General features: G+C 45.6%; 1 protein-coding gene across 1 annotated transcript in view; it reads right to left on the bottom strand.

Annotated features, from left to right (window-relative positions):
* Positions 1-3,277: 3,277 nt before the first annotated feature.
* The window catches only part of LOC148881581 (uncharacterized), a 33,393-nt gene continuing 20,241 nt past the window's right edge, over positions 3,278-16,429 (bottom strand). The window contains exon 7 of the mRNA XM_088989324.1: positions 3,278-5,685. Within this exon, the coding sequence (XP_088845450.1) occupies positions 5,659-5,685 (27 nt within the window). The 3' untranslated portion in view covers positions 3,278-5,658. The remainder of the gene's footprint in view (positions 5,686-16,429) is intronic.

The raw sequence follows: 16,429 nt of genomic DNA, 5'->3' as shown, positions 1-16,429 counted from the left end.
TAAGGCGCCCTGGCGGATTCCCTTGATGGCTCAAAAGCCAGCCGCTGCCTCGCCGCTGCCAATCGGGCCCGTCAAACCGCGGCACAAATCGATGCCAATCTCTTTGGCTTTCTATTTTTAGCGCAAGCCCAAGGGTTCTTTGATAAGGATGCTTGGGCTACCTACCCACACCCCACCTTTTTTTTTCCTTCACCTTGCAACCTCTTTCTCCCAGCCGGTTGATGAGAGCTGATAAGAGACGAGATGGAGCTTAAAAGCTACGCTGCTTCGAGGGGGTTGGTGGGGGGGTTTACGGCTAAAAGATTGATGAGCGGACCGCTATTACACGCGCTATCAGGCTGACACGCGGTTGTATTGTTTCGTCTGAGATGTGATTGCGTTTCAACTTGATGCCAGTCAACGTGGCGGTGTGAAATGGCGTCACATTTTATGGGGTTCCGAGCTAATCCTGGAAAGCTTTGGCACTAAATTTACCCTTGGATTACAATTATTTGTCATACAATACAATACATATTGATTTATATAGTAGGGGATGAATAAAAAATGGGATTATAGAAATATATTGTCATGGATCGGCTAATACGGAGGTATTGAATATCTAGAAGAAACAGGAAGTACAAAAACTGATTACATTTTAACTCATTCGCTGCCGTTTTGGAATTTATTCAGGAATAGAAATGCATGACATGGAGCGCCATTCCAGAATTTGTTCGGGTTTTGGTTTGTCTTGATGGGGGTGCTGATAAAGTGCTGGTCAGAGTTCTGTCAATATCTTTCTCTTCCACAAGGGGGCAGCATTGTCTTTTGTCCATGTTAGCGCTTTGTTACATATTCAACTGTTTTTAAAGCGCTATATAAATGTATTTTGTCTAGCCGCCCCAATTTCAAGCTCAGATAACTCCAGACCCATATAACTTAGGAATTAGCTTTTTTTCTGATGAAAGAAGACTGTCTAAGGCAAGGGTGTCAAACCTTTTTTTTGCCGCGGACTACATTGTAGTGACGGTTTCCTCTTGGGGGGCCACTATGAATTTAAGGAAGCCATTTTATTGTTCAATCCATCCTCTCCACATATATATAGAGGGCACAACAAATTAATGAATAATAAGTTTAAATATTTTAAATCAAAAATAATGACTATTATTGTGGTTTGTGTGGGACAATTTGAAATTTTGATTTCAGACTTAAGCAAGCATCATGGAATTTCACAAGTTCGATGTGCTTTCGCGGGCCAGATTTGGCCCACGGGCCTTGACTTTGACAACTGTGGTCTAAGGTCCTGGAATTGGAGTGAAAATGACAATAACCCTGACATTGGAGTGGACATATTTTGGCATATAATCCGGCAGGGATTTTTTTTCTCTTTTCTCTGTCAAACAGCAACAAAAAATATAATATGAATCCACATTTATTTTCTTGACAGTTTTTTGACTGTGATATCACACGGCATTTCATCAGCTGCCCATCATTCTTGGCCGCGTGTTGTTTAGCAAAATGGGAGTCAAAACATTTTTTCCCTTCTAATTGGATGTTTTTGTAGATGGCGAATTAATCAGCCGCGGGCTATTTAATGTTGTTTGGGCAGCTGAGAGGTAATACAGCCAAGCCATTAACATATCATTAAAAAGTCCTAAGCGGCGTAAATTGCAGGCAGAGAACGCTGACGCTTCAGTCTCGTTAAGTGGACGCCGCGTTGGTGCTGCCGCCGTTTCTTTAAGTGAGCGGTAGAAGAAATGCGCCACACGCCGGCGATAACGGTGGCGTTTGGGGCCGAGAGTCATTACTAGGAAGCAGGAAGACTTTTTTTTTCGGGGGACTGATGCACCAATATCCATTTATGGGTGCTAAGCGGCCATTTCCTTAGTCTTGAATAACAAAACACGACTATCATTTGATTTTTATGACATTAAGTCCAGTAAAAAATAAGAATACACTGATAATGTATGACTATTATAATAATAATTAACTATCTCTTAGCTAGCTAGATAGCTAGCTTTCTATCTATATGAGTTACTTCCGGCGTGAGTGATTATTAGCTATCTCTTAACCAACTAGCTAGCTATCTAGCTATTTGAGTTCCTTCCGGGTTGAGTGATTATTAGCGAGCTAGCTAGCTTTCTATCTGAGTTACTTCCAAGTTGAGTGATTAGCTAACTCTTAGCTAGCTAGCTTTCTATCTGTTTGAGTTACTTCCGGGTTGAGTGAACGCTGGTATGTGTGTCTGCCGCTGCTCACCCACTGCAAACTTATCCTCTGACTGTAAAGTGACCTTGAGAGTTTTGAAAGGTGCTTATAAATGAAATGTATTATTATTATTATTATTTGCGTTTGGGGTTGTTTGCATGTTTTATTGAATCATCTGCAACGTCGCTAGGCTCACCCGTGTCAATATTTGCGTTTCCATTCCACATTCTGTGCCGTCGCCAGAATTTTAGGGATTATCCAATTATCGCTTGACAAACGCGAGGGTCTCTTTGTCTTGCGGTAATTGGAATGAGGAGGTCTATCGCAGAGAATTATTGAACAGAGGCGTTTAGGAAGGAAAAAAAAGCAGGGAGAGGAAAAAGGAGAGGGGGGGGGGGTTGCCCGTGTGGTCCGCTTGAGGATTTCCTCCGATTTCATCAGGAAAAAAAAAGATGGCGAGGGCGATTCCACTGCAAACGATGTCCAGCGTAGGCGAGACGACAATCCCCTCAAGGGTTCGACTTTGTAAGCTATCACGTCGTCCTGATTAAAGTTTTTTTTTTTATTGTTTAATGAGGCAGAAGTTGAAAGTGGACATGGAACGGCCTGGAATGAAGCTTCCTGGGTGCACTGTTTCGTCTCGTAAAAACCAGCGGATAGCGGATACAGGTAACATCCGACTTACGACCGAGTTCCGTTCCGACCAAACGGTCTCAAGTTGAAATGATCGTAAGTCGAAATCCATTGAATTGAGACTCGGAGGCTAAATGACACGCAAACTCCCCTTCTCCGCTGCCATCACACAGTCGACTGCTGTGCGAGAGTGAGATGTTGGCTGGCCAAAATTGTTGTACGAGTTGCCGACCTGCTAGCGCGTTGCGGTGCCAGGCGTAAAATTAATTAAAAAAAAAAAAATTGGGTCTGGAGGTCATGGTCGTAAGTACGGGTGCTCGTAAGTCGAGCTCGTCCCAAGTCGGATGTTACCTGTATATATATATATATATATATATATATATATATATATATATATATATATATATATTCATTTTTTTTGTTTGAAATGAAACAGAAGAAATGATACAGGAGATACGCAACAGGTCGGTTTTATTGAGCAACGCTGACATAACATGCGATGAACACATGATTTTTTTTTAAATGACATTTTCAACGTCAAAAGCGGCGCCATATAACAAGCGGAAAAGTGGGCGGACATTTGCAATCAATTTCATTTTTTTGTTTTGATTTTCCAAGCGCAACTTTACTAATAGAGACAAGCTAGCATTCCCATCTTTTCGGTTACCATTGACACTGCCCTCTGGTGGTCGGAGTCAAAACTACCCCAAAAAAATCAGTTTCTGGAAAACTGATAATGCAAGTGAGAAAAAGGTTCCTCACCCCCGCCCACTGAATATTAGATCACAACAACTGGCGGCGTTGAATAAATCATTCAACCACAGGGGAGCTTCGCTATTGCAATGTCCTCTTGAATATTAATCCGCGCTGGCGTCGGGGCGGAAATAATGCAGCGCAATTGGGAAGCATGTGTCAAAGCGGTGTAATCCACGGCGATTCATAATTCATCTTTTTTTTGCGTTTAGGATTTATTACGATTGCTGGCTGCACGAGATCGGCCGTGGCGCTGAGCGGTCGCCGCGTGTTTAGTGGCTTCTGCTCCTACATGAACCCATCGACCATCACGTAGGAATAAAAAGCCATAAGACACAACAGCAATCTCACAGAGGGAAAGACAAAAGGAGGGGGGAGGAGGCAGAAAAATAGGAAAAAACAGTGGAAACCAGAAAAGGACGAAAGGTGTTAGGGTACAGAATTTTTTTGTAGCGCTCTTCCTGATAGCTTTTGACCTTTTTGACCCGGTTAGCGTGTTGTCAGTGGCCTGCAGGGCGGGCTAGAAATGAGCCAAGGGGGTGAAAAATGATGCGCAGCGGCAGATGAATATGTATTTTATGTTCGTATGCTCATGTGCTAACGACGTTCACTCTGCTAGCAATGAAGCGCGGCGATGATGTACCCATCATTTGCTAACTAGAACTGCATCATCTTGCTAAATAGCCCCGCCCCTACCAGCTTCAAACCGGGTAACTGATAGCCACTTTGCGGCAGGCAAAACGTGCCGTTGCCGGACACGCAAAAGAGCTTTCCAGAGCGTGAGCCCATCCAGATAAATATGCATGAATGCGACGCTGTAGGTTTCCTGCTTTGTATGCTAATGATCTTATACAACTTTAATAATGCAACGGAGCTGCGCAGGGGGTGGGGAAATGGAGGCGGTGGAAAGGGGGATGGGCGTTACGCGGGAAAGTGGCCGCAGAGACGTGACTAGTGGGGTAAGGATTCTTCCTGCTTCATGGAGGGCAGGAGATATGAGGGCTAAAAAGTGTGAAGGCTATCCAATCTGGTTATTATCTCATTGGTAAATCTGAAAATTTTAGCTTACGACAACGACATTTGGCTCATAATGAGAGGGGATGAGAGAGTTAATTTGCTAGGGAGGGAGCGCAATTTTGCATCATGGATGAATGCGTGGCGCCAGCGCGTCTGTGGAAATGTTGCAGCTTGGAATTGAAGCGGATTTACGTGGGGCAGGAGATGTGAGACAATCTTTCTTTTCATCAACGGATGCTACAGCTTTGTGTTTGCTTTCGACATTTAGCTTGTAGCGGACGTGCATATTCCACCATGACGTCCCTGATCCATTGGTGAAAAGGACGCTTTGATCTTCTTTTTCATCTAGAACTGCTTCATGCAACAAATAGGGTGCAGAAAGTGCTTAAGATTGAATGACTGTCTGTGTCTTTAGTGTTGTGTCACATTATTTATTTAGTTTTTTATTGTTTTTATTTTTGACTTCAAGATGGCGCCTTTACAGCAGCTCTTATATTAGTTTTTTTTTACTTCTTTCTTTCCCTTTCCTCTTACTTTCATCACTTTGCTGCTTTGAAATGTAAATGTCTCCACTGATAGACTAATAAAGGCGAATACAATACAATCATTGCTTCTTTCGAGCTCAAAAATGCAATTTTCAATATGGACAAAATATGAATCATCGCATACATATTACTCAAGGCCATGCCGACAAAGGCTTTGAAGCTAACAAAAAACCCCAATTCTGTCTTTTTTTTTCTTTTTTCCCCAAGCGTAAGCCGCTGCTTGCACTACAGTTACCATTCAAGGTCGGCACAAAACTGCTGAACAAGAAACCAAGAAATACGGTTTTGTTTCCCCTTCACACAAGTTAACTCACTCAAAAGTGTAATTTTGAAGGTTCCCCTTTAACCTAGTAACACGGTAAGGTGGGCCCAATGTAGTCATCGGTGTCCTATTCCTGTTGCGCAGGAGACTTACCACTTCCTGTTGCAGACTATGCATACGTACCACTTTGCAGATGGAAAAAAATATATATATTCGGATTATTTTGTTTCTTCCTGGAGCTCACTGAGTGGATATGTTCAGGCTTCACGGTTGGCATCCGCAGTTCCATTCCTGTGACAAAAAAAAGACAGTAGTTAAGACCTCCTCAATGTTCAAGACGAGTTTGGGATGTCATGTCATGCTCAACCGTCGTCGCCCTAGAGCGATAAAACCCCGTGGCGAACATTTTCAAGACGCCATTACCCGGCGAACCAATTATATCCCTTGTTGAGCAGCGACGACTTCTTGATGACTTTTGCGCCGTTTGTCACTCGCTAATGAAAGGTTGGCGGCGACGTCTACCGTCGAAAAAAACGAGACTGCCACGGCTCCTGGAGTACTTCGCCATGTTCGGGTGCAAAGTTACGCTTGGACTTGTTCATCTCATGTGTCGAGAGAGCGGTTGGGTGGGGGGGAGAGGGTGCTAACACCTCACACAATGAACTGTGACATCACCCATTGAGGAATGATGGATTGCGCTGCTGTATGCGAGGCGGATCACTCAAAAGTCAAAATAGATAGAAGGAGCCCCATCAGATGATGAATGGTCGACGGATGTGGAGACGACCAGCTTTGTCCGCCGCCTTGAAGCGGGGGGCGGGGGGGGGCATCGACTGTAACCAGGGAAATTAAAATAGCGAAAATGACATCACCGTTCTGCTATCGCAGCGCAGGTTTACTGGCGAAAAACGGGGTTTCTTTTCTCGTTTTATCGCGCGGTATAAGGGAGCATATTTGTTTTCACGTTTGATCACACTGTATTTTACTCCAGAGCGATTCCGATTGTCAACGGAAGCAACCGACATCGACCAAAACACACGAAACCATGCCGACTCAAGCACTACGCATTCTGATCATCCTATCACCCTTCTAAACAAATGTTTCAGCGGTTGTATGCGGAAATAAAAGAAGTAGAGAATAGCAAATATCACTTTGGCGAAAAAAAACAAACAGAATTCCGCTAAATAGCGGACGTCTGTGTAATGTATACAGGATTTGCATCTCGGCCAAAAGGTACCGGAAGATCACGAAAAAGAAAGCACAGAAGTCGAACTCGCTGTATCGCCGACGGGCACGCCAAGCAAGGCGGTCTCGTGGCATTGCGAACGAGTTGACAAGGCGACCAAGATTAAAAAAAAATGTATACACATCATCCATAATTGATGGACAGTACATGTCGCCGCCTTTGATATGATAGCAACTAGGCTACGATGGATCTGTAGAAAGCCCTGAGTGGAGTAGTGGTGGGTCGGGAGGGGTGGAACAGATGTAAGGTGGCGCATGAAGAGAGGGATGGGGTAGCCTGTGATGGTTACCACCCCGCGGCGAACAAAATAGCCCTCATATATTCCTGTAATCTGCATTAGCAGCGGAGACCCAGTCTGGAGACTGCACAGAGGGCATGAGTAATGGGGCCACTGCTGATTTGGCAGGCCTATATTACACCACCTCCCAAAAAAGTGTCGACAATATGAAACGTTGCAAATGAGCATCCTCCCACCCCCAGCGTCAAGGTATCGTTTCAACATGCATTACACCAATTTGCTCCTATAGCCACAGTTTATTTGACTTTTCTTCGCTTTACACTCCTGGCGCCCGATTTGCGCACAGCAGGCCTTGCGATGATCAATCACGCAGCGGCTTTCCGACGTGCGATTGCGAGTGGCCCCCCCATGGTTGTCGGATGCTTCTGTTTGTTTGTCCTTAACTCATTTGCTGCCATTCCAGAATTTGTTCGGGTTTTGGTTTTTCTTGCAAGGGGTGTTGATAAAGCACTGGTCATACCTCTTGCAATGTTTTTCCCTTCCACGAGAGGGCAGCATTCACCTTTTGTCCGTTGTTACAGCTTCAGCTGTTGTTAAAGCGCTACATAAATCAATATGTAGTATTGTATTGCATTTTGTACATCAGCCCCCATTTCAAGCTCATAACTCCAGACCTCTTCTCTTTTCAATTTAGGAATTAACTCTTGTAAAACGCCTCTTAACGCTGCTTACATGCTATCCGAAACGAAATCGCGAGATATTGATCCCCCTGGGGGCCAATCGAGTGGCTCGCCGTCCCGTGAGCCCGCCCTGATTGTGCATGAGAAAATTGGCTTTGTGTCCCGCTCATTATTCTGAGGTTTTTCCCGCCTTGGTGGATTAAAGCCGTTGCGCCGCCACGGTTTTGTTTCTCATGGCGGATTAGCCACGCGGTTATTTTTAGTTTCACTCCACTTGGGCGGGAAACGCAATTAATTAATCAGACAGATTTTGTATTTTTTTAAACCCCCTACGTCAAGATGCAGCTGACAAACGCCGATTGGCGTTGGGAGCTGTTATTCCCGACGTGAATTCGCCGGAGCGGATTTGATTCCGATCGCAACTTCTGGTGTTGTTCGAGAAGCTACTTTTATCGCATTGATGGATTGATTCGCCTCCCACGCCGAGGCAAAACCAACCTTCCTCCTGACACTTCAGGCATGTCAACGAGTCAAAAGTGAAGCGAAGCTCTTTTACATGCAGATTAAAACTTTCAAGCCCGCAGGGGGTGTAGGGGGGGGGGCAAGGGGGGTGATTTATCAGCAAGTCGGAAACTTCGGAAAGAGAATGCATCGCTTGTTGTGGGTAGTTCAGTTTTGGATAAGAGCTTAAGTTGAAGTTGGCAGACTGCGGGAATCTGTCTTGTAACCTTTTTGATTCGATTAAAGCTCTATTTTTAACCAGATCGTCGAGATGTGAAGATGTTTCCATAAAGTGGATAAATTAGCAAAAAAATGAAATAATAATAAAAATAACATTTGCTAATGTCAGCTTTCATTAATGGCTATTCTCTTTCGAGCGAAGATTCTTGCGCTCTCTCTCGCTATGATATTTTCATGAAGGCAATAAAATGCTCATCTGCAAAAGTCTAGAATGATTGTTGTTAAATATGACGCTTTTTTTACGCATTCACTGCCAGATGTTGTGCAAAAAATGTCCGCTCCAGGGCCATGGTTTTTGTCATTGTCATTCAAATTGCAGGACCCACAGAATGTTGAGTTTTAGGACTGCATACACATTCAATTCAGCATTAGAAATCTTAGCATATCTTGTTTCATCAGAAAAAAAGTGTTAATTAATAAGTTATATGGGCCTGGAGTTATATGAGTTTGAAATGGGGGCGGTGGTCCAAAACACAAGACATATTGATTTATATAGCACTTTAACAACAGCTGAAGCTGTAACAAAGCGCTAACATGGACAAAAGGCAAATGGTGCCCCGTTGTTGAAGTGAAAAAAACTTTGTCAGAGGTCTGACCAGCGCTTTATCGGCACCCTTGCAAGAAAAAACAAAACCCGAAGAAATTCGGGAAATGTAGTGAATGAGAAGAAAATGAAACGTCAGAGCACTAACGGCGCTAAAAGCGACAGGTTAGCAGCTCCGCCCTTCGCTTACTCGCACACGGACGCTTTGTTGTGCTCGAGTAGGAAAAAAAATGCAACAGGAGCTCTCCCCGCCATCCGTCATTCGATTTCGGCGACGTTTGACCTTTCAAGGAAGACTTGTGTCTCGGCCTCGTCTTTTTTTCCCTCTCTTTCTCTCTCATCCGTACGTGCTTGGTCATTGATTGGACGTTAATCCGAGGTCTTTACGGTTTGAGCTGAGCGAGGAAATCCATGTCAGAGGGCGGACGCAAAAGAGCCAAGCGTGCCGCACAAAAAGGTCGCGCTATCGAGGGGACTGGAGAGGTTTGGGATAAAATTAAAGATTAAGACCGACACATTCGGCGCTACAAAGAGTTTGAGAAATTGTGCGAAGATGACCCCCTTTGAGGTAAATGATTGCCTTGAAAGGCGGATGTGGAAATTTGAAGGGGCGTTATATGATTCGAATCTAATGGAGCCAAGCCAAAAAAAAAAGATATGTTATGATAGCCGCGACGACGCTACCCTCATTACGCCGCTGTTATACAACGTGATGTGCCGGGTAGCCATTATACACACCACATTGCTTCATATTTTTGTTTTAATGAGGCGCCGGCTTTATGATCTCTATTCGCCGATGCGCTCTGACTCGGCTGACTTTGCCGCCCAAGGTCAAGACAAAGGCGATTTGAGCCCCCCCAAACCCCTGGCCACCAGACGCTAAACAAAACCACTTATCTGCCTCCTTCCTTTTTAACCATACAAGGTCATCCACCAACGCCGGCGACGCCTTCGCAATTAGCATGCAGCCTGTGGCACGGCCTGTCTGCTAAACGACGCACGAGCGCGGCGTTCTACTAATGACATGCCACTCAGGTGAGCGTGAAAAAAAAAGGGGGGGGGGAACTCCCGCTGGGGGATCATCTCACATTCCATCCGGAAATGACTACCTTTTCTTTAGCAGATGACACGAACTATTTGGTCAACGACATTTTGCGCAAAGCCTCCCTGCACTCGAGGCTAACAATGAAAATAAAGCCAAGGCTATCTATTAGCTATATATCTATCTAGCGAGCCAGCTACGTAACTAGCTATATATTGTTCTAGTTAGCTGGCTAGCTATCTAGCTAGCTATCTATTGGCTATCTATTAGCTAGCTAGCTAGTTTTCTATCTGACTTACTTTCGGGTTGAGTGTGTGGCTGTCGCTGCACACCCACAGAAAAACTGATCCTGTGACTGTAAAATGACCATGGGAGTTTTGAAAGGCGCTTAGAAATGAAATGTATTATTATTATTATTGTATTCCCATTCAAACGTGACAATTCCAACGGTGAGTGCATTTAAAGCGTCACGGTTTGTCGGACCGGAGCGTAACGTAAATATATGACATTCATTATTCACAGCGGTCGGTTTACGACGCCATCGCTTCGTCAATGAGCAACAACAACAACAGCAAAAAAACTTCCCATACTCGATTACCTGTGCCGCGAAACGTAATGAGAACACCAAAGTCATACGCTTGAAAGCGGTAGAACACGTTCCCGGGGTTGGAAGTAATTACAATTCTCCACAGACGTAATTGGGAAAACAAATTAGCATTAGCTAAATGTAATTTCCACTCGACAGCATTGGAAATTTCACCTCTGAGCCACGGTGGGTTGCGAGGAGGGCGCGGGAAGGGAATGGGGATGCGCAAAGTCATCTGTACGATCACCGCCAAACAAATCTAATCAAAAACGGGCCGTGTAAGTCAAGGAAAGATGAAACGTGGGTATGCTAACAACATTTTCCTGATCACGCAATTGCCTTGTGTCAAACGTCACTTTTTTTTCATCTCAAATCGACAGTGAAGCTTATCACAATATGATGACATGAAATACCCCCACAACCCGCCGTGGCGTGAAGCAGCGATACGCTTCACAAAGCTCAAGCGCCCTGCTAATGACTACCTCTTTGTAAGCGAATAGCAGCGCTTGACGGGCTGGCAAAGAGTGGTCGTGGAGTGGGGTTATTGCGGCGCCAATCACCCACTAAGCATTTGCTGGCTCTTATTTCCTTGCCGCTAATGTGCTAGCCTCCCTCCGCTAAATCGACTCTCAACGCCTGACTTGACACCGTGCGGCAGCCACGCGGAGGATCCCCGGGATGCATCTCCCCTCCCCGTTGCCTTGGTTACGCTTATGCGCTCGGGAGGCTGGCGGTGCTTTTCAACCGCAAAGGTAAATCACCGAAAGCGACAGCGGGCCGACGATTAAGGATGATGACGTTGACACGACCTTTGCGTGGGTGTTTTTGCCAGGCGGAGATTGCTCAATTTAATGTGTGAAGTGAAGCCTTCCGTGTCAAGGTTACTTTTTTCCCCCCGCTGTGACGTGCGATGAGGGGAGGTTCCTGACTAGCGGGGCGCTACTCCTCGGATATGAAAAAAAAAAATGAACATATATAATATGAAGATACTTAAATTTTGGCCAAGAGCGGAGAAAATCCTACAAGACCCTCGGCACCCTGCCCACTATCTTTTCCAGCGACTTCCCTCACAACCCTGTTATAATCATTGTAGCACCAGCTCTGTCTGTACTCACTTGAATCAATGTTTGCTTGATACATAATAATAATAATAATAATAATAATAATAATAAATGTCATTTATAAGCACCTTTCAAAACTCTCAAGGTCACATAACAGTTGTAGGATAACTTTTTCGGCGGGCTCAACCCATAATAACTCCAGATAGAAAGCTAGCTAGCTAGTCATGTTTTGATACTAGTGCAGTGTGTTCTACCGCAGACACATTCTTTATGTGTTCTACATACGTGTCCAATAAAGATGCTTTTGATTCCGATTATTGGTTAGTCTGCACTAAATCGGCTAAGCTACATGCTAGCAGCGCCAGTCTACTAGGCGCATTCGCTTCATACATAGTCCAACCTGGTTGCGACGTACCTTTATAAGAACGAAACGGTTGTTTTGCCAGCAGGTAGTAACATTATGCCTGGGCGTTCTCTCTCAGCGGAAGTCTGCAAAACACGGCAACAGAAGCACATCAACTAGAATAAAGTCCTCAAGCGGTCAATGGGAACGGCTATTGTTTATGGCCAGAAATCCCAGAACCCCCCTATAACCACCCGCACCCCTTATCGGCCTGCGCAGATGTGCCTCAGCCTCCTCCACGGCGTTCTCGCTCAACACATCCATCAAACAAGTGCATCTTGGGACATTGAGAGAACGGCGCAAGCGCCAAGCTCACCATCTGCCGTCATTTAGAAAGAAATGACAGGCGCAAATCTCACAGGGGGGCCAAACCACCCCCCCCACACACACACACACACCCCACCACCCGTCTCATTCCTCTGCCAACGTCGTTACTGTGACAGCTAGCGCCCGTCCTCTCAGCCTTTCCACCGGAATCGACGAGCGAGAGAGGGCTGTGTGCTGGAGTGTGACTCCGAGAGAGGCTACGAGTGGATTTGCGGTCGGCGAAGCACAGCCGTTTACTCAGAGGAACAGCACGGTGAAAGCGGCTGTCTCACCCGCTGATAACAGGAGCCAACATGGAGGACGGCGAGACCGGATTTGGGCCGAAAAGCAGCTTCGAGCGGTCATTTTTTATTTTATTAGGCTAAGAGTTGGTCAAGAGATGGGAGTTTATAACCTATGTGAGGTCTTGCGCCGCCCCTTCACAGTCGTAATAATGAATATTTTACAGGCAGCCAAACAATATTTACAAAATCCACTCGGGGAGGGAAACGGGGCCGCAATCTAGCAGCTCTCCCCGGGTGCATATTAAGGAAAATGAAGTAGTTAACTCAATGAAATTAATAACAACTGCTGCGCGCCTGACAAATGAGCCACATTAAACTTAGCTTAGCATTGTGCAATAAAAATGGGGAAAAAATCCAAAACAAAAACCTTTTCGCCCTTGTGTACTTTTCCCTTAGACGCGGCGGCGTCCAATCTTTGTCTCAAAGTACCAGAAAATAATTTCTCCTTTGCTATTTCATTTGTAGTGTTTTTTTTCTCCTACTTTAAACTGCCGTTGTTATCAATTTTGCTCATATGTTACCTAGCTAGCTATTTTCTATCTATCTGGATAGCTGGGTGGCTATCTTGCTAGCTATCTAGCTATCCATTAGCTGTCTGATTATCTAGCTAGCTGTCTGGCTACCTATCTATTAGCTATCCATTAGCTATGCATTAACTAGATAGCTAGCTTTCTATCTATTTGAGTTACTTCCGGGTTGAGTGAACGCTGGCGCGTCTGGCTGCCGCCGCTCACCCGCAGATAAACATCGAACAGTGACTGTTCAGTGACCTTGAGAGTTTTGAAAGGCTTGAAAATGAAATGTATTATTATTATTATTATTATTATTATTTGCTAACTGCAAGGCCGGGCCGGCGTAGACTTCTCGGATGCTTAGCGGTGGCAGATAATATAAGTTTCCACCCGCCCCATGACTGAGCTGGGGGGAAGTGGCCTTTATTAATTTCATGGATCTGGAAATGAGCCGCGGCGATAAGGCGATCGCTCTCTTATCTGTGGATGGCGGAGGCGTAATTAAGCCAATCGCCGGCGATGATGAGGAAGTCGTGTGAGTTAAGGCTACGAGATACCAGGGTGGATTTGTCAGGGGACGGTGAGATTGGCACTTAATTGCCGTCTTTTCTATTTATAGGGTTGGGAGGTTCTCAGGGGAGGTAGCTTAACGCCTCCTTATGAAAACCCTACTGGACCCTGCCCACCACCTTTTCCCGCTACCGATTCATGCGCGCCAAATTCAGCAGACATTTACACAGCTTCAATCGAGTATAATCGAACTGTACTATCATTAGCTATGCACGTATTTGTGCTAGGTCTCCATCAACCGGTATCCGACTATATTTAATAGTAATCGCTGCGTCCAGAAAAGCCATAAATCAGCTGAGGATTTCAACCTAAACTCACCGGTTGAAGCCAACGCGACGGATTTCAAGATCGGCTTCGTTTGAGCGAGCCAGAATCCACGACAAGAGGCTCCCTATTATGACAACACCGGGCTGCGGTGTACTCGCCTCCATCGGGAGCAGTTAGCTCCTTGCTAGGGCGACTTGAAATTGCCTGTCCGCCGACGCGAGGCAGCCGGCGTCAAAATTAATAAAGGCCTTTGTGGCAGACAGATACGAGAGTCTTCTACCGTTCGCTGTGACACCTCCCCGTGTAAACCTCGGGGCGAGGGGGAGCCACCGCCAATAAGCAAAAAAACAAAAAAAACTGGCTGGTAAAATTGTAATCCGGGTTTGTGGGCTAGACGTGAGGGAGAATTGAGTGTTATCACCTCGCTTGACACACTCTTGTGTTTTCTTCAACGGATCCTCGGGGGCTTTATCACACCCGGCATTTCATTCCATTATCCCCAGCACACCAGGAACTGTCCTCGGAGCCGGGGAATGAGATGGCTTGTCAGGGGTCGCGGAACAAAGAGGCATGGAGCATGTCGAGCACAGGATTAGACCGGCAGAGGCGAAGGGGGAAGGAAAAAGGGGGACGAGAGATGAGAGGGGTATATGAGGGGATGGAGAAGGTGGTTCTGACTCAGGACTTTGTGATCTGGTGTGTCGCGGTTGGTATTCTGTTTAGTTTTTGGAGGAGGGGCGAGGCTGCAGCACTCAGTCTGGACGTTTGAAGTCAAATCCAGTCAGACAATCCTCCATGAAGAGTTTCATCCAGCTGGTCAGGAATACTGCCGCTCGTCACTTGACTGGTACTCATAAGAGGGAGCATACAACTCCTACTGTGGCATTCCTTCACTGACTCTACATTATACATTTTAGTGTTCTTTTCAAGATCTTATTTGTTCTTACACGGTTCTTATTTGTTCTTACACACTTTCCTGGAGCCTCGGGTCTGCTGACCAGATTACTAGATGTGCCAAAACCTAAACGGAGGCTCCGAGGGGACGGTTACTGGTCCCACTCTTTGGACTGACCTGCCACTGAACATTCGGCTAGCTCCCACACTGCCCATCTTCAAAACTCTCCTGTACTCTTTGACATTTGACTTAGCATGATTCAGGCTTGATGTTAATTGTACTCCCTGGTGCTTTCTACTATATTTGTGACTGCTTTATTTCCTGTATATGATAGTTGTCCATGTTAAGTGCTTTGTTACAGCTTCAGCGTTATATAAATCAATTTGAATTATATATTCAAACGGGCCGAATGTAGCGGTTAGCATCTGCTTGTAAGACACGCGTAATATACGTCCGCACAGGTGTAGCCTCGTGTCAGCGTGCATCCTAAAAGCTATAAAAGGCACAGACAAGCGCACACGGCAAACCCCGAGATCCTGCACTTCATTAGCCGTCCAGCCGACCCTAACTGGAGTAAATCGATGGCGGATAATATACCTGCCCCCCCCCCCACCTCTTGCCTCCCCTAATTCAGCCTCAACATCCATCCCTCCCCCCTTTCCAAAGCATTACAACATTATTCTTACTTGGGCATCCGCTTACTAGAATCCTGCCTTTGTCCTTTTCTTTCCACCTGATGAGATCCTCTTGCATCACCCCCTTCCTCCCTCGTCTCGACACTCGCTCGCTAGCGGCCACCCCCACCCCGCTATCCCCCCTTCCTTCTCATTTCACCTGTCCAGTTTCATCACAGGTATGGATTATTTCGTTTTATCAGGCGCCTGCAACGGCGTTGTCGTACACAACATGTCTGTTGTGATCACTGACAGCCGGGCCGGGCCGCGTTGACAGTTAAGGCGGATAATAAGCTCATTTTGCATGCGCGCTTCTGTGTCACTTTTCTCCGTCGGGGCTGCTTCCTATAATTTAGACTTGTTTCATCTCTGGGGAGGGACGGGGGGTTTATCACTCTGCCGGGGATTGGCCGCGGTGTTTAAAAATTCCATTTCATTGAGCGTGTCGGTTTCCGCCGACATTGCGGTTGCGCTTTGTAATGGCTCCGTACCCCCCCCCCCCCCCCCCCCCCACACACACACACAACTGTTTGACAAACTATAGCGGTGACCAGAGGAGGCGGGGCATTAAAGTCACCGAAACGGTGAATGTTTTTGCCATTTTTCAAAATCGGATTGGGAAATAATTTCCTAATGCTTAATGGCCCGCAGCAGGCTTGTAGCAAACAATTAAAGATGTAATCCATTATAGCAAAAGATAATAATTTTAAAAGTACAAATAGGCCTGTCATTGCCAATTTTAGTCACTTAACTTATTCGCTGCCATTTCAGAATTTATTCGTGAATTGAAAATATGTTTTGGTTTTTCTTGCGGTGGTGGGTGCCGGTAAAGTGCTGGTCAGTCCTCTGGCAATGGTTTTCCCCTTCCACAAGGGGACAGCATTTGCCTTTTGTCCATGTTAGTGCTTTGTTATAGCTTCAGCTGTTGTTAAAACACTATATAATCAATAAGTATTGTATTTTGT

Source organism: Hippocampus bargibanti, linkage group LG22 (genome assembly GCF_051943395.1).
Source record: "Hippocampus bargibanti isolate YZ-2025 linkage group LG22, ASM5194339v1, whole genome shotgun sequence".
In the NCBI taxonomy this organism is placed as follows: Eukaryota; Metazoa; Chordata; class Actinopteri; order Syngnathiformes; family Syngnathidae; genus Hippocampus; species Hippocampus bargibanti.
Note: the sequence above shows the minus strand (reverse complement) of the source record. Positions and strands in the feature narration are given on the sequence as shown.